Raw genomic sequence first — 26,433 nt, 5'->3', positions numbered from 1 at the left:
TAATCTTCAACACAATTTTGATAAGAATGTATTGTTAGATTGCAGCTATTATCATCTAAGAAATTTAAATATTCACCCTGATTTTAAGCCTCTACATGCCAAAATTGGGGAGGAATTTCAATTTCAATATAATTAAATCTTCAAGAACCCTGGAACTCAGAAAGAGAGATAAAAATATTATTTTGAAAATTTAAGTGTTCTACTGTGTAAGTGAGATATTTGTTTACTGGGTTCCAGAAAATAGTTGAGTATCTGCTGTAGTAGGATTGATCATAGAATCGATCAATAGATACGTTATCTAAGAATGTGAAAAAAGGACGAAGTCAAGCCTTATTTTTATTTAAGAAATTGTTTATTGCTGAGTTTTAATGGCTATCAAATTCTGAGAAATCATTAAGCTCATGACATGATAATTTATAAAGATGCCACTTTCTGAAGCCTCAGATCACACTTATCTTAAAGGATATCTTTAGAGTCGGTTTATAAGAAAGCTTCGATAGAGACTTAGTAAAGGTAATATATCAGCTCTCTTAATCTGATTTAATAGATATATTTTATATAACCTAGATTATATTGCAGATTATGCAAAGATGACATGATCACATATATTAAAGACATTGATTGAGTGAAGGTCCAGACGAACAAGCTAATCATTGTTATTAGGTACATTCATCCTGGAAGTCCAGGATTTTCAGTTTAAACAAGGAAAAGAGTGAAGCGAGAATGAACCATCCTATCAGCTGTGTTTTATCCGGCGTCTAGCAGAGGTATTTTGTTTAATTTAGGGCAAGTAATATAGAAAAGCAATGTAAGTTGTTGTGGCGACAGGGTGGCGGTGCGCGGAGAGTTGCGTACAGCAGGCAGTGCGCAGGGCGGGCGGGGCGCGGCGGGCGGGCGGCGCGCGGTTCGCGGGCGCGCAGTGCTGCTCGCGCAGGACCGGAGTGGTGTTCACTCGGCGGCGCGCCACGGCGCGACATGCCCAGCTGATGTTTATTTATACCGCGAGCTCGGTGGAGGGTGCGCGCGGGAGGCCCTCCCCTCCGCGGCACCACGGTTTCGCGTGATGCAGCCGAGCGAGCTAGCCGACGCCGCGCACGCCGCTAGCGGAAACCCCCCGCAGCGTGGCCTCAACGGTGGCCGTTTCGACTTTGACGATGGTGGTACATATTGTGGTGGATGGGAAGACGGCAAGGCGCACGGCCATGGTGTGTGTACTGGACCCAAAGCGCAGGGAGCTTACGCCGGCTCCTGGCACTTCGGCTTTGAAGTTTCCGGTGTCTACACCTGGCCCAGGTGAGATAGTGACTTCGCCCGGGCCTCGCACACGCCCGAGCGCAAATTCGCGTCCGAAGCCGCTCCAAAAATAGGCTGCTATTAATAATTGAGTTCGGTGTTTCGCTAGAAAACGCGTGTAACGGCGGTGAAAGTGCCTCATGGCCCAATCTCAGCGAAAATATTCATATCGATCGGTAGACACTGATAACAACACGTGATAACAGAATCATATCATAGTAAAGCCTGGTGTCAATTGACTTGTCATTGCTGGAGACAGATCCATTAGGCGACCAATAAATTGAAGGCTAGGAAACATGGTTTCATAAACTTTGATTGAAACAATTTAGCACATTGAATTTACAAATTGCCTAGGAGGCTAAGATTTTTAATTGGACAGTTGCAGCGAAACTTAGTCCTAAGACCCTTTAAAGACTACATAACAATTGTGCATGCTATAGCTTAATAATTCTATTACAAATATTATTTTATAAACAATGTATACACTTAACTAATGCTCTTCAGTCTTTTGGTTTCCTGGCGCTCACGTGTTGGGAGGCTCACGTTTTCAGTTGCTCTCTTAATCATACTACAGGACGAAATTTCATAAAAGTAAAAAAATATGTATTTCTACAACTCAATGTATAAAATGGTTAGTGGTCATCTCAAACGTATTCTACTGCGTATGAATCAAAAGCCAGTGCCTGCGAATTAACCCGTCGACCTAATTTACATCCGAACCTTACAGTTACCCGTTTATGACTTTATAGTCTTATTTTAGATATTCTACTGAATTGATGATTTCACCTTCCTCATTCAATATTTTGTTGCCTGGAAAATTTTGAATTACTGAATCTATTATTTAAATAAACTAATGAACAAACCGAAAAGGCATGATTAGACAGACTATTGACTTGTTGTCATTGATAAATAATGGATATTCACCAAAAGTCCGCCGTTAATTTATTTAGATTAGTTCATCCCCGAGAAATAAAATTATCTTATAGTTTTTCATTTCATCTTGCAAAAGTATAAAATTTACGAATCTGTATGTATGTACAAATGTAAATCTTACATCATAAGGATAATAAAATAATACTGGTTGAGTTGACTGATCATATTTCAAGATCATTAAGTGGTCACGGCAACTAAGATCATTCTGATGTACAATATACGAGCACAAAGAGGCAAGTTAATTAAATACAATTAAATGTTGTAATAATGCTAAACGTTGCGTCCAGATATTAAGCAATGAGAAATAAGAATAGGACAGTGGCAAACTTATTCGTCGGTGCAATGACCTAATAAAAGTTCGCATTGGTATAAGTTTGCTCTGATTTAACCGGAAGGTCTGGCAACGGCACCACATTTTATTCTGACTACAGCTATACATCATGCATCATTAAAACCTGAATTGTAAAATTTAAAGCATGTCCGTAACATGCACTAATGTTAATGCAGTCTTAGTCAAACAAATGAGATCTTTTGTATATCTGGGATATTCAAGAAGGAAACTAATCAATAGTAAACAAACGGTGTTATTATTTAATATTAAAATCGCAATCACGTCTGCCTCTGTTAATATTGCAACAATTTAAGTTGGTCGTTTCATCCCCCGATTCGAGCTCCACAATGTAATTTTATGAATAAGTAAACCCTTATGGCAATTCGCCTCTTTGATATAATATATATGGCTATAGGGACTTAGTGTAATTAAGGAAACAATGAACTACAGCTCTTAGGAATCCAATCTGTGATCTGATTTGGAGCTACCTTTTTAGCGGTTCATAAATTTACTTTCTGTTTGTATCGAGGCAATTGGGACGGTAATATCAATTAATTTAGCTAATCTGGGTGCTGATCTAAAGTTCAAACGCACTTCCTATCGTTTATCGCGATGAGTCGTCATTATAAAAGTCAAAGAACAAAGACCTTTCAATTCATCTAATTGGAAAACTGAATGAATTTTCATTCCGGAACATTGAAAGGTTCCTATTTCTTAATTCCAAATACGAATGTAGTCTTTTGAGTAGTCAATTTATTTTAATTATTTACAATTCTGACTCATTTCTCTTGAAGATCTTAACTGATGAGAGTTGGTAGGTAAACAAAATCTTAGTTATCGATTTATAAACGTGTTTTTTTTACAAAATAAAGGCTGATGATGTAGAAGTTTAAACGAAGGAGACTATCGGATAAGACTTAATGGATTAAAATTGTTTAATGTTGTTTTCTATCATTTTTCTATTCTTTCTCCGTTTTTTTTTTCACATAGAACAAAGAAGCAAACGTTTAAAACATATGTACGTAGCAAGCTTTTTACAACCATTGCCCGTCGGAAATAATGTGCCAATCCCAATGATGACCCATTTCCTATAAAATGACGGACAATCCTCAATCATTGACAAGCTCGGAAACTTATACGCTGAACGCATGAGTTTTAATTGTCAGATTGTTAGCACGAACAATTTAAATAATTAATTGTAATAAGCTAACTTTTTCTAAATTAATATATCTTTAACTGTGATCGATAAAGGAGAGTCACTTGGAGCCATGAGTCAGTTCACTTGCAATTTATCGTTTTTTTTTTAATTAAACTCTCCTGCTCTAAAGCTAGCATTCGCGCATCACATAAACACTTGTCAACAATTGTAGGTATGTCGTGGTGACCTCAACTACTTGGGTATCCGGTTTATTCAAAAATCATAGTTTACTCATACCCTCTCGTATAATGCTGTTTCCCTTCGTTACTCACAGTTATGTCTGAAATGTGACTAATTCTTTGCAGCCGACTAAAATATAATTTGATTCATAACATCATTGTTTTTCTGTAAGGCGACTGATTGAGATTTAATTACTTTTACGAATCACATTAAAATACAAAGTATTTCGTTATAAGTACAGTAATTTGGCACGCGAGAATATACATACGAGTTTTATCGTGAGTTTGGGTGCTAATCTATATAAAGAGGCAGCTGCTTTATTTTTATAATAAAATCATTATTGGTGTAATCGACAACAGCGTATTCTCATCGTATCCTAATTTCTGGGAGATCACAAACACTCGATTTTCTGTTTAACGTAAAGATAAAATTTTAATGTCATTGCTAATAACATAAAATTTTATGTAGACAACGATTTTGAGACTTCGTTGTCCAAAAGCTCTTACCCGCAGTGAATACCAACAATCGTGGTTTAGCTATAATAAACTATAATGATATAAATATTTGTTGGAATCTTGTTAATCATTTGATTTTACGGGAAATTAAATCAGAGCTCCCGAAAAATGGGTCATGAACTCTACATTTCAGGACAGCATAAAAATGTCAGGGTCGCCTCTTTGCTGGCAAATTAATGATCGTATACCATTCCGCATAATATTAACATAAGTTGCTCTTTATACCTCTTCGAGGAAAGTAATTCTGAATAAGATCCGGTTTTATTAGCTGAATAATCTTCTGGTTTTGCGCATTGTTTTGATGCCCTGTTTTCACCTTTGGAAAGCAATTATTTAGACTGGTGTGTTTTCCGGATCAATAAATTAAAGTTTCTACTCTTGGTTAGTCGTAACGAACAGCGTGTGTACTTTGGTAAACTCTAGCTATTTTTATTGCTTCGCTCAAAAGGAGAATTCTCATTTCAAATCCGTTGTATTTTCGTGAATTATTGAACCCATGAATCCTAGTTATACATCATAAACCATATTTTCTAAATGGATTAAACTTAACGCTGAGCCATCATTAGTGAACTGTGAAGCTGAATTCAGGCCAAAGCACTTACATCTTGCGGATTTTCACGGTTCAGCCATATTGCTAAATCATTGTAATTTTCCGTTAAGGATATTTAACTCATTAATTATGTTTTTTTTTAATATTTGTTCAACTTGGTAGGGACGCAAAGATCTTTCGTACTCGCTGTTGCGTAATGCAATAAGCGCGAAACCCTTACCTTACGAAGCCCAGTGGTAAAAATTGTGAAAACAGTTACTTAGTTATATAAAACAGGGTAGGGCAGGACACGTGGTCCAACGTTACCCAATTCGCGAAAATTCGGCTACAGAACGAAAAAGTCCGATGAACCACAAAATACCGGATTCAAAAGCATACAAATGGTAGAAGCAAATGCTCTATCAGCAAAACGCGACTACTTACTGATAATAATGTAGAGCAGACAGCATCAGCCGTAAAAGACTAATAACATTACTACGATTGTTAATTACATTTTAACTACCAAACAACATAACAATATTTTTGTGTGTGGCTAAATTTATTACAAAAACCCGAGGGATTTTCATGGTGACCTTGCTTTTCTATTAGTGTTAGTTTCCATACGACCTTTGTTTTAGTATATAATTGACCTTCGGGATTTTGGCCAGTACTAAATAAATTCGCTTTATTTGATCTGAGATTTCCTTTCGGAAAAGACCGAGAAAGTCGTAAGCAGTCAACTTATCGGAATCCAATAACTAGATCTGTAAGGTAACTTACTGTTCTCAATTTTAGACTGCAGTTTTCTTGGTTTTTCATAGAGTAGTTCAATGTTATATGTCAATAAAGAGTTTTGATGGTTTTTTTTATTCCTTTAGTTTACATTTATATATTAGAGACGAAGTAAAAAATACAAATACTATAGATTTCTTAAATTTCAGAAAAATAACTGGCCTTTGAGTGTATTAGGCAAGTAGTTACCTACGTCTTTCAGCAATAAAGCAATTAGCGAGGTTCAGGTCTTGTACGTACTACGTAGTAACGGCCAAATTAAGGAGAGTCTTACTTTAATTTGGAAATAGAAGGTACACGTCATGTACTGACATGACGGTACTAATTAAATTCTTCTGTAGCTACGGTTTATTCTTAATTAACGGAGCAGAAGCTAGTGCGTTTGCTTTATGTATAAGTATTTAAATCATTACAGCTTAAATTCAAAAAAACAATTTATGACCTATGGATGGATGGAGTTAATTCCAACGTTGGCGTAAAATTTTGGAAATTTAAATAGTCAATACAGATAGGAAGAAGAAACAAACTCCAGCAAATATATCTTTTCAACCTTAGAAACTTAAAGCACGTCAGACCTCTCATTGAAAAGAAGTTTATAAGAGTCAACTTTTTAGGCAATTTTCAAGGGTTGATGGCAGCGGGAGATAGAGCACACCTAGTAATCTCGTATGATGTTTTTCATCATAATTAATATAAATACCTTCGTGTTATGCAAGTAATCAACTGGTCCAAAGCTCCATGATGTAACTCCAAAGATAGAATGTCTAGGGAGAAGACTATTGTGACTTGTGAAACTGTACTACTCCTGTGTACTGTGCTGAGATATTCAAGGACTTTTACTGAAACATGCTCTTTCCCTCTTGCAAAATCCGTTTTACAAATCTTTGAGTCATATTCGCTATCGTTGTCCAGGAGTTGTGATGTCATCTGTTCATCTGTAATTTATCTAGCAGGCGGCCTGCCAATACTAGTCTACACCTATAATATATCTTTTGACACATTACTCCCAACATTGTATAAATGATAACAAGATCCTAGTCACCATTTGAGCGGATTACCGGCTTTTCGGTAACTATGACTAAGCACCTTGCTTCTCATAAATCCTTCGCTAACTTCTTAAGCATCGTTAAACTTTTTAATGTTAAGTAAATGTTACTTGCTAACTGCTCTTTATAGTAAAACTATGTATATTAGTCGGCAAAAAAAGAATGTAACATTAAGTTGAATCATTACTGAACACTTTGGCCGACATGCGAGGATAGTTAATCACGCGATGTTCTTTGCCATTCTAAAATAAATATGGTATTTCACATATATTATGTATGTATCTACGAAGTATACAAATAGTGCTGGACCTTCATAGTTTGTAATTGTAACGTTTTTATTTCACCAATGTTTTTCCGAATTCATATAATATGAAATACTCACTTCTTCAAAACTGAATATTCTCGGATAGGTATGCACCAGCAGAAACCTCGAAATTTATCAAGTAAGCAACCATGCTTACCTGATAAATTTCGAGGTTTAAGCTCCGTCAAAGGCTTAAACTGATTGCACATAAACTATACAAATATACGTATAAGCTATATGAATAAGACATACTGAATATATAGTGGCCAATACCTATGTGCAGACTTTAACCTTAATATTTACTGCTAATCTAAGACGCAGGAAGAATTTATTATGACCAAAGCAGTCCTATTGTGACCATAGAAATCGTTTAAAAGGAAAATCCTTCCGTAAAATCTAGGTGAGTAAACACAAATAGCTATCCATTTACAAAGGCACATTCGTAGATAACTATTGTTCCCAATCACATTGAATACCAGAAATCAAAACAAAATCTAGACATAGCAGACAATACCGCGTGTTGTAGTACCAGAATGACGTCAATAGATCTCATAAGCATGCGATACTGCGGGCAGACAGCTAGTTATAAATAAAAGCCGCGGTTAATACGCGGTTAATGCTGAGGTATTTCCTAAGTACTATTTGTTGTGGTCATACCGTCATTTGAAAAGTGAATTTCTTTACTTTTATGTTGATTCTAAGTTTCGTAGAGGCTGTATGTGCTTTGGCTTATGCATTTATAAAATTGTCATCAACTTATCAAAATTTATATGAAGTAAATGATTTTTTGTTGTGGAATACCCTTTTCTTTCAGGGAGTGTTTCTTTGTACACTCACAGAATCGTTATTTAAATTATGACAGCCTTTAGTAGAATTGCGATGTATTCTACGAATACAATTATAATGATTCTGTATTATGCGTTTCCTTTGTTAGTAAACGGATTTTAAAGGTTCTGCGCACTATGGTCGTTTTATATGAAAACAATACGTACAGTGATAAAATTCAAAGATTATAAACCACAACAAAAAAAATCACCCTCCACAAATTTAAAACGCCTTGATCGATTTATATCAAACATGTATACATTGGCTCATAATTTAACTTTCATCATCATCATCATCTTAGCCTATAGCAGTCCACTGTTGGACATAGGCCTCTCCATAATTTCTCCAGCGCGACCGGTTCGTTAATTTGACTTTAATTGAAAATAAACTAAATTGTGGTCTTTTAATTCGACATCTCAAACTTACACCACCTCTTTTTGCGTCGAGGTTTAAAAAAGGGATAGAGAAGGATGAGAAAATTCAAGTCCTTCCAAAAATTAAATTGAATGAAAACCCGCTGTTTTATTCTACTAACTACCTAAGCTTATTTCTCATTTACAATTTAACTTCGGGAACTGTGTAATTGACTTCGTAGAAGGTAAAATTCATAATGAATTTGTATGTACCGAGACTGCGAGTCATTAATTGTGTTCTCTTGTAAGATACCCGGTAAATTGCCTCAACTTCAACAAAGACTGAAGAAACAAGAACCTGTTTTCAGAATTTCATGCTTAGTTTTACCGGCTTCCCTTTTTTACGAAATTTTAATAAAAATAAAAGGTAAGGAAGGTTTTAACTTCGGGAATTTCCTTTAAATGAAATTGAAGCTTGTTACAAGATCTTAAACATTTTATTATTTTCGCCAATTGATTGTTCGTTATGAGGTTTTATTGCATAATTAAATGAAAATCAACAATAAAGTATAAGTTTATTGTTAAGTGGTCTATAACGTCCAATTTGAGAGAATAACAGGATACAAACATGTACCATAATTTATTTGACACCTGTAATTTTTTATTTTATTTTAATTATCTATTCGAGATGTTTTTTCTTTTTGGAAATAATAACAAATCAAATAATAACAATAACCCATTAAATACATATTACTTACTAAACAAAAGAACAAGCGAACATTTTACGATGGTTTACACCTTGAACATTTATATTGCTACAACCCGGACAACAGTCGATATAACAGCCAATAACATCCAATAACTCCTGTTAGTTCATAACTTCTTGTAAATGTGAACGACCGAAGCATAGATGGTATTCCGACCTACCTCCACCCCTTGGTGACATTGGCATTGAACCTGCGCCACTGTGACCTATGAAACCTTATTACACCTACACCATCGATTTGATTGCGATTCCTTAGAAGTTGACGTAACTTTTAACATATTGGCAGCATGCTATAATGACGCAAAAAGGGAATACCGTAATAATGGTTGTGTTAGTGCTCGTATTCGACGAAAATTATCTTTATAATTCATTTTTAATATTACTTTTATTTTATTAGAGCGTAATTGTATAAACCTATTTTGAAAGAAATGTGTTTTCCTCAGAAGAGTTACATAGTCATGGATTCAATAATTATGGTTTTGACCACAAGACACATTGGAAGTCAAACTAAGTTTGGAAAATGAATAAGTAGAATGTAAAAAACACTCTACTTTGACTTTCTTTTTAAATATTATTTACCACGTTGACATGATTATCAAGAATCAAGCACTAAAATCATGTAGGTATTTTAAAATTCGTGACCTAAACAGTCGTTAAGCATTTGGGCTATTAAAAGTCTAGGTACATGAAGGAATAGTAATTATTTAATTTTTTAAAGTAAATGCAAACATGAGTTTTCGTGCATTACTAAAACTTGGTGGCACGAAGCTTAATCAACGGCTAATGAAGTAGCTAGCAATAATCTTGAGCAAGTTAATGAATCTTTTTTGTAGCTAAGTATTGTGTTGCGGTTTAATTGAAGGTACAGAGGGTCTACCATCACCTTCTTTAGTATGACTGATGCTCTTGTGGAAAAGAGATGCAACTTTAAACCACGTTGCTATCTGTCTCGCTAACACAATCGCAACAGTCACACACTGGTGGTAAATAACCCCTAGAAGCTTTTCAAGTACTCAAATATACTAAATTCATACTTTATAATTTGAATACAGGCACATTTAAAAAAACTCTACACTTGAAATTAAATCAATGTAACACTTTGCGCTTATTTTCCTTTTAATTCTTTTGAACCTAACGAACCTTATGAAAGGAATTTTGTATTACGTTCAAAACACGCAACAGCTAAGATTACACGTGTAAGTTTTGTATGTAACCTTCATAGTTCATACTAAAGTCTATAGACGTATTTAACTTCGTTATGTTTGTTGTTTTACATTCTTCAGGTTAATGATTCATCTATGAACAGGAGTTCCATTGTTAAATATATTAGTCGTTATAGCAAGAATTTACTTGTAACAGAACAACGAGCCTCGCTTTAATTTCTAGTATATGACATTTTTATGAAAGACTAGCTGTTGCCCGCGACTTCGTCCACGTGGTTAGAATTTTCCCCGTCTTTTCCACATTTTCCATTATATCTTCTCAACGTGATGTTATATAGCCTATAGCCTTCCTTGATAAATGGTCTATTCAACACAAAAATTATAGAATATTTTTTCAAATCGAACCAGTAGTTCCTGAGATTAGCGCGTTCAAACAAACAAACAAACTCTTCAGCTTTATATATTAGTATCTATAGATATAGATTTGTGGGCACTTTTTGAGACACCTACAACTGTTTGGAGATTTTAACAAAAACAATGAAATGCTAGTGATAAATACTCACCATTTTGCCAAAAGGACTCCTAGGCACTGGCAAGAATGCTAAATTATAATTACTCTTATTCCTACAAAAAAATCTAAACAACAAATGGTTTAGATTTTGTTAATAAAATTAGTGTTTACTTTAACTTAACATTCACTAAGCAGTATACATTATAATAAGGGATTTTAGAGCCTTGAGCTGATACTTGCTTAATAAGACTACGCAAAGTAAAACAACACAACTGCGCCATGTTTGTTTTTTTAAGCACTTCCAAATTCAAGTTCAATTTTTTTTTTCGTACGAATTGTATTCCAACAGTAGATAGGTACATTACGTTGTGCCGGAATTATTTATTTTGCTCTTGTCACAAGTTATGTAAGACCTTCACAATAATTACATTTACCTATTAATATTAAATTAGTTTGCATGAAATTGTAACCTTAGGATTATTAATTGCCTGTCTTCTATTTGTTTTGTGAATTAAATAAAATTTAGTGTTTTGAGCTTTTTTGGCATAAATTAGTGATATTTTTTTATCATTATTTTACTTATACACAAATATTTAAAATTAAAGACACGCCCAGGAATCCAGGCGACTTTACGACATTGTGGATTTTAGTATAATAAACATACCAAGTTATACTGGAATATCATGCTTGCCACAAAATGAAATCAATTCTGAGGAAAATTCTAAATTTTTTAAAAAAAAACTACACAATAAATGGACCAACATACAGTTCACTTACTGAATTTACAGAAAAAAAGTTTTTATGTCAATAAAACTGACAACTCTTGTCACCTCCTTAAGACATTTAAAGGTTAAAGGTAAAAAAAATCTATTATCTTCTACATAAATACAATAGAGCTAGGAACAATGGTAATTTCTATGTTCTAACATTCTCTCACCCATCATCAAGACACTGAAGACACATTACACTCTGCCGCTTATGCATTGCAGGAAAGAAATAACTGACATTCACATATTTCTGCATAAGTGCAGCATTTACATCTCATACATAAATTATAAAACACTTTTAAGTAGACACGATTTGCGTTTGTAGCGCCACAATTGGCAAAAATATAACAACTTCTATAAAAGTACTTCAGTGCATAATAATAAGACTTGAAACGTGACTTTATGAAGCTTTACGCTGTGAATCGCGCTGTGCTTACAAACTCGAGGTTAAGTAGTAAAACAGAACTGTAACAAGCACATAATTCACAATTAAAACTAAGTACTACTTACCCTCTGTAACATTCGAAAATAACTATAAAACATGAACAGTCCGATTCCCGGTCCTGCCGTCGTGTCAATCATGATAAAGGACTCCGGTTGTATCTGAAACTAGTCGGGCGATCTCGATAAATACGCGTGAGGAAACAGTTATTGCATTAATAATTACGAAAGTCCATTATATTGATAATAATATTCGAAAATGTCGGAGATTTGCTGAAACCTCACCTACTAGTAACTCTTATATTTAAGTATGTGTACATATACATATTCTATGTGACCCTAACATCAAAACTTGAGCATGCACTTGCTTCTTGTCTTATCAAATAAAAAAACTAAACAAGCTAGTGGTATCTACGTATTCGTAGTTATATGGATACTAACAATGCTTTGTAACATTCGTACAATCATAAATATACAAAGGGAGAGGTCTGTGTCCAGCTGTGGACCAAGAAGGGTTGTGATGATGATGAGGCATTAAGATATGGCGAAATCAAGAAAGTCACATAAACACCAATCTTATTGATAAAGAAAACTAAAATGTCTCTAAAAAATTTGACAATTTAGAAAAGTATCGTAATGCGTATTATATTTTACTACATTTCTAAAAGCACTAAGCAGCCATTTAGTAACTGCAGCGACTCTTCATATTAAATCAGACGCTCAGAACAAAAACCACACAAGGAGAAAAATGGAACCGAAGAAGTTCACAAATAATTAGCTACTAACTTTATTACATTATTTTCCTGATATACCTGGGTTCTGTTACCTGTAGAAAATGAACTGTAGACTCTACAGGTTTAGCGACCGCCCTCATTTGTGTGCTCAAGGTTAACTCTTCACAGTGAAGTCTGTTGGTTTTGCTTGTAATATTCAGTTACGTTACCGCAACACGTAACGAACGTACATATGTAGGTAGCATGCGTTATAAATAGAGGTTAGGCTCGAGTTGTTCCGTCCGTACTCATCTGCATAACAGACCAATCCATTATCTTACCGCAACTAATAAAAACTAAAAGGAATTTCAGTACACACGTGTCCATTTCGGTTTGTATGCAATGATTCAGCTTTATTAGCCAATATAAAGCTCCCTTGTTCAGTGAATACGGGCTCCGACGCTCATTATCGTTACCAACTTTTGATTCTATAAAAAATAGCTTTGGCAGCTAAACGGGTTTGTCTTTCACCGGGAAAATATTTGGTCTATTGATAGTATTTGACAACTGTACGTAGGTAGGTACTAACGAGTCATTAAGCGATGCATAACGTTTGTATGAATATATTGAAACTACTCGTCGATTGACCCTTAGTGTACATCTAACTCTTATAAAAGCTAATATAAATTCGCCCTGATAGTGTTAAAAATAAACTACTCAAAGCGCCAGAAGTTTCACCTACTAGCCAAAATTAACGATGTTTTAATTGGTGTTATTTTTAGTACTAAGGAGTATGCATAGCTATACTATCTATTCTAACTGCCGACTAACTGAACAAGCTCAGGGAGTGATTGATTTTAATAGTAACTATAGCTTCTAACTGCGCGCCCACTTTCTAGGTCAGGGGCTATTTTTCTCTTCATTGTTTCCGTTCAAAGGGTGGGAGGGGCCAAAAGGCGTGTGTCTGCTAACTGGCAGTTTAGATTCTTCTCTATTATATTTCAACTAGCTGTTGCCCGCGACTTCGTCCCCGTGGGTAGAAGATATAAGTTATGATTTATACCTGCCCTGTTTTTTTCACATTTTCCATTGTATCTTCGCTCCTATTAGTCGCAGCGTGATGGTTTATAGCCTAAAGCCTTCCTCGATGAATGGTCTATTTAACACAAAAATAATTTTTCAATTTGGACCAGTAGTTCCTGAGATTAGCGCGTACAAACAAACAAACAAACTCTTCAGCTTTATATATTAGTATAGATTACATTATGCAACGATTCCTTGATGCCATAAAACGTGTGAAAGCAGCTTTTAAAGTACAAACCCAAATATCCAAACACATGACATGACATTATGAAAAAGACACCATAGATCGAGGTTTTTAAAAGAAAATACAGTGAAAATAAGATAACATTTAACAAGATGACACAAAAGATGTTGAACACGTTTTTATTTTAAAGCGATATATATCTCTACTGACGTATTAGTAAATCCTCGTATTATAATTTCAAGCGACATGTGACATCGAGACATCGAGTCCATTTAACCACTTGACAATATGGGTATTCATCTTGTTGTAAAACATACGTAAATACGTTATTAGATAGCTCGCAAGCCACATTTCTAGTGTTTCCTAGTGAAGGACAATCGCTTTGTAAACGACGCCGATATAAACAAATGCTTAATGCGTTTACATACTTACACTAATACAATTAAGTAATTGTACTATCTAAAGTAAATTAACCAACTACTCAAAAATGTTTGATACTTAATGTGATTACAAAAACAATTATCTAGCTCTTTATTTTTAATTAATAAAAAATGCTGCTGTTTAGAGTCTTATTAGGACTGGGCTAAACATGTTAGCCGCTAGCCGAAATAGTAGTTTTTGTGCTTTACAAAAGCATGGCAGGCGGCGGATTAGGCTAGAGATAGCAGGATATAAAGGACGGGTTATATGCGGCACCTATACGAGACGGAAAACCATGAGCTCTTTGCCAACCAGTCAAATCGGAACATTTTGACAAACTGAAATTATACATTTCTAATGGGTCGTAAGACCGGCGCACAACTTTCATGTTGGGTTTGATCTTTATGTGACGCTTATATTAAAATCTACATACTAATCGATACAGCGTCTAGGTATCTTAGAAAATACTTACTACGTAACCTACCATCTTAGAACCTACTTAATCATTTTTATGACTATGTTTCTTATGCCAATCATACAGGTTTGAATAAATGTTGTGAAGTTTTCATAGAAGTCAAATGTAGCTCAGGGTATTCGCTTTATTAACTAGGTTCAAAAAAATTCATCCTACGGCTGGGCGTAGGATGAATTCCCAATAAAAAGCACAATATCGACTGAACAAAATCGTTGAACAATACTCCTCGCGCGAGCTCTGCTGAACTATAGATATAAATTGAACAAACGGCAATATTTCACCGGGAGAACATCGGTCTGACTTTTATTACAAGTCTATACAGACCATTCCCAGAATTATTTAGTAAGTAGTATAAAGCTAGTATTGTAACGTTGAAATTTACAAATTTCTGAGTGCACTAACCGATGAAATTAGCCGCTTGTCGTCCACGTAACTGATGGTATCAGCGCAATCGTTGCCAACTTGACAACTGACACGCTTGTGCACGCAAACGCTCGGCTCACACAGAGATTAAATAGTATTGGTGCGATTATTTTGTTTCTAGCAGAATACAAAGATCAGACAACAATTTTAATAGTAAATTACCTCTGATTTAAAGTACTCGTGGAAAAGCTACATGGCTAATTACCTAGACTCTATGGAACAATTCCAGGAATTAGTGTTCTGGGTCTTATTTGACTACTTATATAATATTTAAAATGTCAATGTTTACTTTACAGTGGCAGCTCATTTGAAGGCCAATGGCAGAACGGCAAGCGGCACGGCCTGGGCGTGGAGACCCGCGACCGCTGGCTGTACCGCGGCGAGTGGACGCAGGGCTACAAGGGCCGCTACGGCGTGCGCCAGAGCACGATCAGCAACGCCAAGTACGAAGGCACGTGGGCCAATGGACTGCAAGACGGTTACGGATCAGAAACCTACGCTGATGGCGGTTAGTATTATCTAATTTCTTTCATTGCCAAACTATTGGAATTCAGACGAAAATACATCACGTTTACATGGCCATGGCATTCTTAGGTAGGTCTGTTCGTAACAAGAAAATAATACATTATTGTTAATCCAATGATAACGCACAAAGCTATTGTTTTAATCCAAAAATAAACTCTGAAAATCCGGGTTAGCCCGAGTCGCTACTTCTATATACTTACTTGTAATAAATTAATTTCATAACTGTTTGTTGTATACGCTGCGTTCGCCTCATGACCTAGATTTTAGTGGCGTGAACTAGGAAGGAAGCCCTTTTGCTTGCGTAATGTTTGCTGTTGGAAAATAATATCTGTAAACAACGTGAGCATCAGAATTATAAATTCCAACTAACTACCTTCTACTAGGTGAGGTAGTTAAACTGTGCCACTTATTTAGTAATTATGATAGCGCACATGGGGAAGGCGAAAGCCACGTGACTATACATGGACTTATATGGTACTGTTTAGTGTTTAGACAGTTCTATTACGCATGCACCTATCAATACACATCACGTGTATTACGTACTAGTGTATGTCATTTGTTTCGCATTGTGCCAAGCGATAGCTTATCGAAAATAATTTTACTCATCATCATTTTACTGTGAATGGAAATCCTAAATCGGCTGTAAAATTGTAAGAGTACGTCATGGTTCTTGACGGCATACCGCTGACTCATATTCTCTATAAAGATTTGTCATTCATAAAATTACTATATTGTACAATATGCTTTTCAGAGCTTTTTCGCATACTTTTCAACTATTGTAGTTTTGAAGACTTTTTATCATATCTTGCAAAATCTTTTGAAGGGAATACTTGTAGCTCAATGTCGTGGATGTCGTTGTCGTCGTTGTACATTCAAATTAGACTTTTTCTTTTAAAAGTTCATTTCTTCATATCTTATGTTCTGTCTATCATTCGTTCCATACACCCGTGCACTGCAATAAAAGTTTTTCAGAAGTTTTCTCGATGAATGATCGGTGTGAGGCGGCCCTGTGCGCTGCCGCCCGCCACGCACCGGCCCGCGGCCCTCGCCGTTTAAATATAGCACAGGCACGCCTGCCGCGCCGCCTCGACACACAATCATGTCGACCACTCATTTAATACTAGGCATTACAAAAATTACCTATACAATCCCACCGTCATTATATCGGACAGCATCTTACAATTTTTCTAAAAATCGAATCCTACATTTGTTCTTAATACAAACTACAAGAGCTTATGCAATAACTACAACACCCAACTCTTCTTAAACTTTGATTGAACTTAAAAAAAAAACACTTTTTTTAGTGTCTCCTTTAAATTAAAGAGGTTGGATAACGAAGTTTGGCGTAAAAAATGATGCACGTAGGTTATGTAGGTTAAACATCCTTATTACACAGGACCGTAGAACATTTAATATAAAAGTATCGCATAAGACACGTTGATGCACGACTTCACTACATGAACACCATTGACGTCATACGATGCATGATGATTGACGATCGCTAGATTGACTATGAAAAATAAGAAGTGCCATGGTGTAATATTTCATATGTTTTCTCAAATGATTGATACAGAACATCAATAAAAGTAATGTTTTTCGCGACTACGTAGGAACGTTTTATCGGGTTTTACACACAAATGTTAAGACTACTTCACCACCAATCATTTAATACTCAAAACATTTTTGAATTTGGTATCATAATACTTAGAGAGAAACTAAGTATAGGAATCTCGAAGGGCTTTTTAAGACGTCTATGCAAAAATTACCAACGTTACTATAAATATTGGTAACGTTTGTGAAAATGGTAATAAATTCCCTCACTTACCTAAAAATAAGAACAAGAAATTATTATACAACAAGTAGGTACTTAGGTACAACAACGTCTTTATATACTCACATAGATGTAGATAGTGGGTAGGTACGTACGTCGTTTTATTAGTTCTAACATTGAATAGCTTTATTTAAAAGGGTTCCTCTTGACTCTACAAATACATTAGATTTTGTGATTAGGTTGGAGTTTCTCCGTATTGTTTGAAGGCCATTCTCTATTGGATGAAATCTGATGACGTCTTTACATTGTATTTGTTGTATAGCATTTGATTTTATTGCGTGATTCCCGATAAAGCTATACGTGGATTCTTGTCATTGTTTAGCCAAATATGATAAGTATATTTGCAATTTAGTTTTGTAATAAAGGTAAAAAGAAAACCAAGAAAGTAACAATAACTAAAAAGCATTGAAACTGATAAATGTAAATAATAGAAGAGTCAGTTAAACACAAAGAAAATCAGCATACACTGGTATATGTTGGATAAATTATAGTCGTAGCTCCGTCTTGAGAATTTCATTTCAATAATAGCAAACTGAATTCAATTTTCAGGTCATCAATATTTTTTTGTACGTATCTAAAATGTTTGTTAAACAATTCCAGGCACATACCAAGGACAATGGATGCGCGGGCTGCGGCACGGCTACGGCGTCCGCACGTCGGCGCCGTTCGGCCTGGCGTCGCACTACCGAGGCGGCGCGCGCGGCCATCGCGGCTCCATGTCCTCGCTCAACGAGGGTGGCGCCGACCCCTCCGAGCAACGCACCACACGCATGGACGACGCGAGGGGCGGGTTCGTGCTCACAGTCAGATCAGACCAGCCCTCCGGACGACGTGGCTCGCTTGTCGGAAAACCAAAGGGATTGCTCCATGTAAGTGAAAACATGGTACAACTTCTATCTAAATACTGAGGTAATTCATCATCAGTCATTTTGAACCTATAGCTTATTCCACGACCACTACTCAGTTATAAGAAGAACTGAAAACTTCCTTTACGAAACTTATCAATCTAATTTATTTTAATTGACATAGGCACACTAACTATGCTTAACTAAGCTATACTAAAACAGTCACCTTTAAATTAAGTAATTAACAAAACCAAAATCCAAAAAGTTTTTGTAAAAAATGAATCGCCGTAAACCTCTGCTCGAAGCAGTTGAACTCCACTTAATAAAACAACATAAAATGTTTTCAGAAATGGCGCAAACAGCGCAGCGTTGGCGACCTGGACGGGACCGGCACGGGCTCGGTCCACTCCGGGGGCTCGGGGGGCTCGGGCTCTTCGTGGGTCTCCTCGGTAGACAGCACCCACTCCGCTATGACCCATGCCTCTTTGCATACAAACTCAAACGCAAGTTTTGTTGTCGAGGTGGGAATTTACTTATTTGGTATAAATCACAAATTCATCACCCACATAATCGTTCGCATGTTGATGCAATGCCATCTTACTGCCGTCCACCCCCGGGCCAGACCCTCGCTAGCATGGCTCTACATGAAATTATGTTTCTCTCCCGTGTGTTATCCACAACCTTGTATATGCGTGAAAATGTGGTCCTAATTTAATTAACCTATTGTCACCTGCATTGTGACATTTGTCTCTAACAAGAAGAAACCCTTGATTAACAATGACGCACTTCCCTCCGAAATGGAAAATATGTCGTTTGTATGAATAATATCCAAAATATTCAATCTTGTGAAAGAACTATTAAAATCGCTAACTGGGAATGTATAAGCAAATGCAAGATGTTCTAACTCGAATAATGTGGAAACGTTTTACAGTAACAGATAATACAAGTAGAAATTTTAAAACTAGATTTGTGTTTTGGTTTTGTTTTACGAGACTCCTTTGGCATTGTGTATCACAGATAAAAAAAACAATGATGAGTGTAGAACCTAGAAGTAATTAGCACTTAGTGGGACTAATAAATAAAAATCTTCGCAGGATGAACATCTGGATGCGAGTGTCACAGAAACTTATATGGGCGAATGGAAGAATGATAAACGCACTGGGTTTGGTATCAGCGAACGCAGTGACGGCCTTCGCTACGAGGGAGAATGGTCGGCGAACAAGAAGTACGGATACGGCGTTACCACGTTCAGAGACGGCACTAGGGAAGAAGGCAAATATAAGAACAACGTACTCATCACCAGCCAAAAGCGAAAACACTTGTTCCTTATGCGGTCCGCCAAATTCCGAGAACGTGTGGACTCAGCCGTTAATGCTGCGCAACGTGCGTCTAAAATAGCATTACAGAAGGCTGATATAGCTATCTCTAGGTTAGTATAATCCCGTACATAGTTTTAACCTCCTGAAAATTTGTCTGCTGCACTTGAGGGTGCAAGGGATTCGATACAATGTATCTTTCCGCGAAGTTTAATACAAAAAAAATGAATAAAACAGAAATCATCTGATTGAACTGTGTTAATATATGGAAGGTGATATCTTTTTATTATTATTATTGTGTTTGAAGTATTTTATCGAATACTGTACCAGGTTAGGATTTATTAAAGTTTTGTTTTCAATTTTGTGATACGCGGGGATGGAACCTGTGACACCTCGCGGACAGTGGGTTTCATGTTGAGATGAACTTTTCGGGTATCTGTGCAATCTAATTGATGTTATTCCATTACTGACATTTACTTAGGTACTAACTGTATAAAAGTCGGCAGCTTAGTATTTTTCTTACTACTTAAAATTAACTCTATTATTCATTGTTGCAGAACCGCCACAGCTCGAGGAAAAGCTGAGCAAGCCGACGAAGCGGCAGACCAAGCAAAAGAAGACTGTGATATAGCGCAAGCTACTGCGAAGCAGTTCGCCCCAGATTTTAAGCACCCAGGCTTTGACAGAATAGGATTAAGAGAAAAATATAGACAAAAGGTTTACGATGCACAAGTTGCAACACCCGTATCACAAGAATCTGAAAAGATCTTGGATGGAAAGAGCATTCCAAATCATATCCCTCCGATGCATTCTCAGATTCCTCAGACTCAGAATAGAGCTCCAAATGCAGTACCCTCTAGGAGACCTTCAGCGCAATATCCTAAACCGATACAGTCAATAGACCCGCGGCTGGCGAACAGTTCTAACTACAATACAGACAATAGAACACTCGGGCCTCCGCATGACCCATATTACTCGTCAAATCAAGATAATTGGACATCCGCGAACGCATCACCTCAAACTTCGCCTGATAGTCAAAAATCTTTCTTACCAAATGAACAAACGAATCCCTACGGATCCATGCCACAAGGTGTTCCACTACAGCAACAACCTGCATATAGATATAGGCAAGATTCGTTACAAAATCAACAGCAAATGGATCCTTCTAACCAACAAAATGTCAATCAAGGTCGACGATTATCCTCAACTTCTAGGCCGCAACTAAATCAAAGACCTCAACAAGACTGGAACGCTCCACAAGCTCCTCCCAGACGACAGAGCGTACTTGGTCAACCTTCCTACGATGCGCAGGGTAACCCCTACATGGATAGCGGTTCTTCTGCATATGGCAGGAACGATGTTCGAACCGGTAACGTACACTCTGAAGGGCCCATGGGCCGACAACCGATGCCGATGAATCAGCAGGCATATCGGCAGCCTATGGATTCTCAAGATTATAGGCAGTCCCTAGATCAACAAGGATATGGCCAGGCACCCGATCAAATGTACCGTCAATCGACGGTTGATAATCAGGCATATCGCCAACCAGGCGCTGCTGATCAGGGATACCGACCTACTGCCCCTTCTGAACAAGAAATCGTTAACGGCGCCAGGCCCCCTGGGTCACGACCGTCCATTGACCACTTTGATCATTACAAAAGACCTCCTAGTCGAGATTCAAGCGTAGATAGATACGGAAGGCGGTCGCGACAGCCTTCCGTAGAGGCGGTTCCTAGCGGCGGAGGTTCGCGTGCAGGGTCCGTAGCCCCGCAGCCTGCGGTCCCATCACGACCTGCGTCTCGTGCGGCTACGCCGGCTGCAGGCAACGGTCACTTAGCAACAGGCCGTGGCTCTATATCCTCCCGTGCAGGATCGCGGGAGCCACAACCGTTCGAGGAGTCCCTTTTAAGAAAGCGGACGCTTGGTCAGGAAATATCACCATCTCCTTATCAGCCCAAACGGACCGAAAGCTTGTACGTGGCCCAACTACCAGAACCTCCACCACCGGCGCCGATAAGAAGCGGAGGAGGCGGCGGTGGAGGCGGCGGTGGCGGCGGAGGTCGGAAGGTAGGCTGAAAATGTTTAATATATTTTTGATCGTTTTTAAGTAATTCTCAAAGATATACTGTGATCAAAAATAAACCGTTATCATCATCATCATCAGCCTATCGCAGTCAACGGTTATACTGAATGGTATTTTTAACCATTAGGACGACTTCATTGTTTGTCATTGTCAAAATCAATCATTTTACAACTTTAGAACAATGAAGACCGGGACATTATGTTTATATTTCTTAGCCAAGTCTTTTCCTAAGGAATGATGGGGTGGTTTCTCGATTTAGCTGAATACTGATCTACTTATTTTGAAATAACTAGAGCGCTCAGTTTTATAATAGCTTAACTTTTTTTCTACGAATAAAATCAAGTATGACTAGATATTAAAATGGAACCTAGGTCAAGTCAGGTACATGCAAATATGAAAAAATAATGATTGACACCAGAAAGACTTTAAAATATAGAATAGGTTTCAATCATAGGAATCATCATGAAAAAGTAAAATTTTATATAACAAAAAAGGAAACCCAAAATTTGTTATCCTGTGCCAACAGTTTCTGGTAAGTACAAGTACTGTTGTACTTTTTATAATCGCCAATAAATTTTGATTAAAACCAGTCTGACGAATTTGTAATCATAACACGACTTATCTATTAAATATTACAAAATATTTTATCTACATGAAAATTCGTGGATTTATATTTCTATTTTTATCAACAATTAGATACCATAGAAAAGAGTTGGTAACTAAGAAGCAGTGACTAAAAATAAATAAACAAATATTTTTACACAAACGTCATCTTCAATTCTGAAATTGGTTGGTGTCCAAAAGTACACAAAATCCAAGTAAAAGGTATGCTGAACGATGACAAAGACACAAAAAATCCTTTGTAAAACGATAAGACGTCAGAATTAGCAAAAAAAAGGGTGAGTGTAAGGGCACTTTTAACGTATACTGTTTTTATTAATCGGTAGAATACCTGATCTATGTCCGTATAGCTAAACTAAATATCTTCAGATAATATATTTCTTATCTTCAGTCGTATTGACCTTTAATAACCGTTGTAGCAATTCGTAGCAGATGCTACGAAAAGGCTGCAGCTCGTTGCAAAAAATTGTCCATTAAACTACAAATCCTATGGTTCTAAGTTTGTAACAAAAATATTTTATACCTATCACCAAACCTATCTTACAATATTACTAAATCCCGAATACAATATGTTTAATATTGATTTTATCTATGTCACTTTTGTTTTTACATAAAAGGTAAACAAAATATTGCTCATCAAAATTGTTTTTCCGTCTTCGTAATGGGAGATCGAAACTTGCTGTATTTTATGTGAATCGTCTGTTTAAAGATAAATCATTACAAAAATTTCAGGGAACGAAAACTTTATACAGACTGCGTAGATTTATTTATTTAACAGTGAAACGAGGTTTGTTGTATTTGTGGTAAGGTATTCGTTAGCGAATAATGTAATGGGTTTAGGTAGATGTGTGTAATGCATGTCGCGACACGATAGATGTGCGCATGGCATCGCATAAGTTTGGTAATGACACGCTGTAGGCGGGCGGCGGCTGGCGGGCGGCGCGGCGGGGCTCGCGCAGCGCTCAGCCCGTTCTATTTCTAAATTGAGACAGTCACTCGCAGCCGCTTTCCGCGTATCACCTCTTCGCTATATATAACTAAATACATAAAATCTCGAGAAAATCCTTCGAAAGTTACTCACAAGGCAGATTCACTCGCGATAAATAAAATGCGAATCAATTATAACGATACAATGTCGGTGGACCCTTAGATATTGCTGTCAAAGGATACAGCAGTTGTGATTAGTGATAACTGAACGTACATGAAATTGTGTAATAAAAAATGTGGTACCAAGGGGACGAAGATGATGAAGAAGATCTTATGTGTTCGCCGGCTATCCTCGCCAGGCGAGCCTCAGAGAGTTGGATTAATGTACCTCCCGTTGAGGTAAATTTCATACAAAATTTCCATTAACCGGTATGTTAGATAGTCCGAAACTTCGTACCACATAACATCTGTATTTTGCCGGGGTATACCGGAGACCTTGCTAAATATACGATGCAACCCGTGCAGCCCGCATCTTATCAATTACAATGACATAATACTGCAATATGCAGGTGTACTTTACCATTATACATGTACTTTAACTGTTTAAAGGTCATAGAACATAGTTTGTGAGTACGTACACATAAATGCTAACTCTACATCTAACAAAGCGATTGATCAATTGTTTCAATACTTATTCAACACTGACAAATTAAAACTTTAAAAACTACTTTTCAGCTAACAAGTCATCCTAAACGATGCAAATATATTCTTAACTCTTTACATCAGAATATTTATAATTGTTTATACTGATCATATAAATCAGCGTAACGTCCGCCGCTTGCAATCTGGCGTTTTGCCGTAAAACTTAACAACACATACATCTTTATAACAGTTTATAGATGTTTTCAAAGTGAAAGATGTTATCAACATAACTATCGCCAGCCAGTTACAGCAGATCAGCTAAAAGCTTATGTGTTTTCATTGTGATTTAATACGCTCAATGACAGTTTGTTACTATCTGTACATCTATACATCATATTATATCTGTTACATCAAAAACACTCATTAAAAATTATTATGTTTATGGTACGAACACATACCTATCTTACAATCTTCACCGTCAAGGTTATTTCTATTAAACCCTAACTAAAACTTTTATAGATCAGATACTTCTTCTATCCAGTTTTTAGAAAAAAAGTGATCAGAAAGTAATAATTTATTTTATCTGTAGATGTTAAGCACGCCGCAGACGTTACAACGTAAGAAGTCGCTGCCTGACGTAGCGGGGATGCCCCGCATGCCGGACGGCGGCGGCATGTCGCGCGAGGAGGTGTCGGCGCTCGGCTCGGCGCGCCGCGAGGAGGTGCGCCGCATGCACGAGGAGACCGAGAAACTGAGGGCTAACCCCCTGCTCTACTTAGTCAGTCCGCAAGTCAAGGTTAGAACACTTACATCCCATAACTTGAACCAAAACTAAAGCGTTAAAACAGCTACGAAACTGCTACGAAATGCCTACGAAGCAATGAGTTATGTGATTTGTGTTTCATTTTTGGTTATACGCTTCCAGGACTGGTTCTCCCGGCAGCAGCTGGTGATCCTAGTGCTTTTCATCAACATCTCTCTGGGCATCATGTTCTTCAAGCTGCTCACGTAGCATCGGCGTGTGGCGCACTTGCGCCTCTTCTTCCCGATGTCGTTGACGTCATTTTTGTAAATAATTGTAATTTTTGAACCAAATAGTCCAAATATTATTCGATGTGCGACAAATGTTTGAATAACATTTATTATTTGTTCCTTGTTAATATGAGAGTTACATTTACACATCCAACGAAAACGTATTTATTTGTCAATAAGGACTTCAATTTGCTAGTGTACTTTTCTTTGACGTTGTGAAAGTGTGCAAAGAATGACGAGACAAGAGTGAAAACATTATCCAAATATTTCGTCGAGCTAATAATTTCGACTTGTTTTGTGCGGGAGTGAATTGAACCTGTTTTGTGTCCGGTTACCGGAAACTTCGAATGTAAGAAGCACGTTGTTCTATAAACCTGCATATTGTAGGTTTATTTATGCCTTCTATAATGAAGCTTAACGCCTTTAATGTAATTTTAACAACTGAGGTGTTGTTTGAAACCAGAGAGATTTCGAAGAATTCATGGTCGATTGTTTATGAGGGAGAAAATATGCATAATATATACAAAAATAATATTTATGGCACAACGCCGGTGTTCTAGTTTACTACACCGACACTGCGCGACCACCGGGCAGTCTAGTAGCCTCCTACTTATATATATATATTCAGATTGTAGAGAATGACTAAATTAGGTATGAGCAAATTATTTCCGCCAAAAATATAGTTGGTTATGGGGACGATATTATAGTTAAATGTTATTGTTGCCGTATAAAAGTTTAAATAATAAAAATATTTGTCAATTTTGATTCGTTTGTGTTGATTCATAAGTGATTGAAACATTGCGTACCCCGAGTGATAATAAATGCACAAAATATGATAGCTATAGGTATCTACTGGTTTCAAAATTGTATATAAGCTATTAATTAAAGTTTTACAAATATAACACAAAGTACGCATACCTACCTGTAAGTAGATACGTTGTTATGCTTGCAAGATGTACAAGACAAGATAAAATGCATGTGCATTATTTTCCTATTCTATTAAAATTGTAAAAAAAAAACTAGCGAAACTGAATTTTTATACAAGATTTAATCTTCATTTTATACCTATGAAGTCAATTCTCTCGTAATCGAATTGTTTATATGGTTAATACTATATGAATGGTATGTTAGATACTTTATTAATATTGGCATGGAAAGCGTGCGTTTGAGACTGTTGATACGTAAATATACACCTACAACGAACCTTATTGAAGCGCACATTCGTTGTAAGGTTATATATACAGTTGATAAGACAATTTTCACAGTTTCATTATTATGTAAAGAATATAAGTTATGTCTCTAAGAATTTTAATTACTTGTATCGATTTTATCTACGTTTCAGAAATAAAATATTTTAACAAAACAA

General features: G+C 36.6%; 1 protein-coding gene across 2 annotated transcripts; it reads left to right on the top strand.

Moving 5' to 3' along the window:
- Positions 1 to 915: 915 nt before the first annotated feature.
- Positions 916 to 26,433, top strand: LOC113493483 (junctophilin-2-like). 2 transcript variants are annotated; one of them, XM_026871481.1, is made up of 8 exons: positions 916 to 1,293; positions 15,542 to 15,753; positions 18,202 to 18,470; positions 18,794 to 18,967; positions 19,541 to 19,875; positions 20,320 to 21,829; positions 24,625 to 24,831; positions 24,961 to 26,433. In XM_026871481.1, exons 1-8 carry the CDS (start codon positions 1,064 to 1,066, stop codon positions 25,045 to 25,047), a joined length of 3,024 nt encoding a protein of 1,007 aa, XP_026727282.1. In that variant the 5' UTR covers positions 916 to 1,063; the 3' UTR covers positions 25,048 to 26,433. The 2 variants fall into 2 exon arrangements, with proteins under 2 accessions (XP_026727282.1, XP_026727283.1); XM_026871482.1 differs by lacking the exons at positions 916 to 1,293; positions 15,542 to 15,753; positions 18,202 to 18,470; ... (1 more) ...; positions 19,541 to 19,875; positions 20,320 to 21,829 and adding an exon at positions 22,492 to 23,792.

This window comes from Trichoplusia ni, chromosome 4, assembly GCF_003590095.1.
Source record: "Trichoplusia ni isolate ovarian cell line Hi5 chromosome 4, tn1, whole genome shotgun sequence".
NCBI lineage: Eukaryota > Metazoa > Arthropoda > Insecta > Lepidoptera > Noctuidae > Trichoplusia > Trichoplusia ni.
The sequence above is the reverse complement of the archived record's forward strand: the minus strand, read 5'-3'. Positions and strand labels throughout refer to the sequence as shown.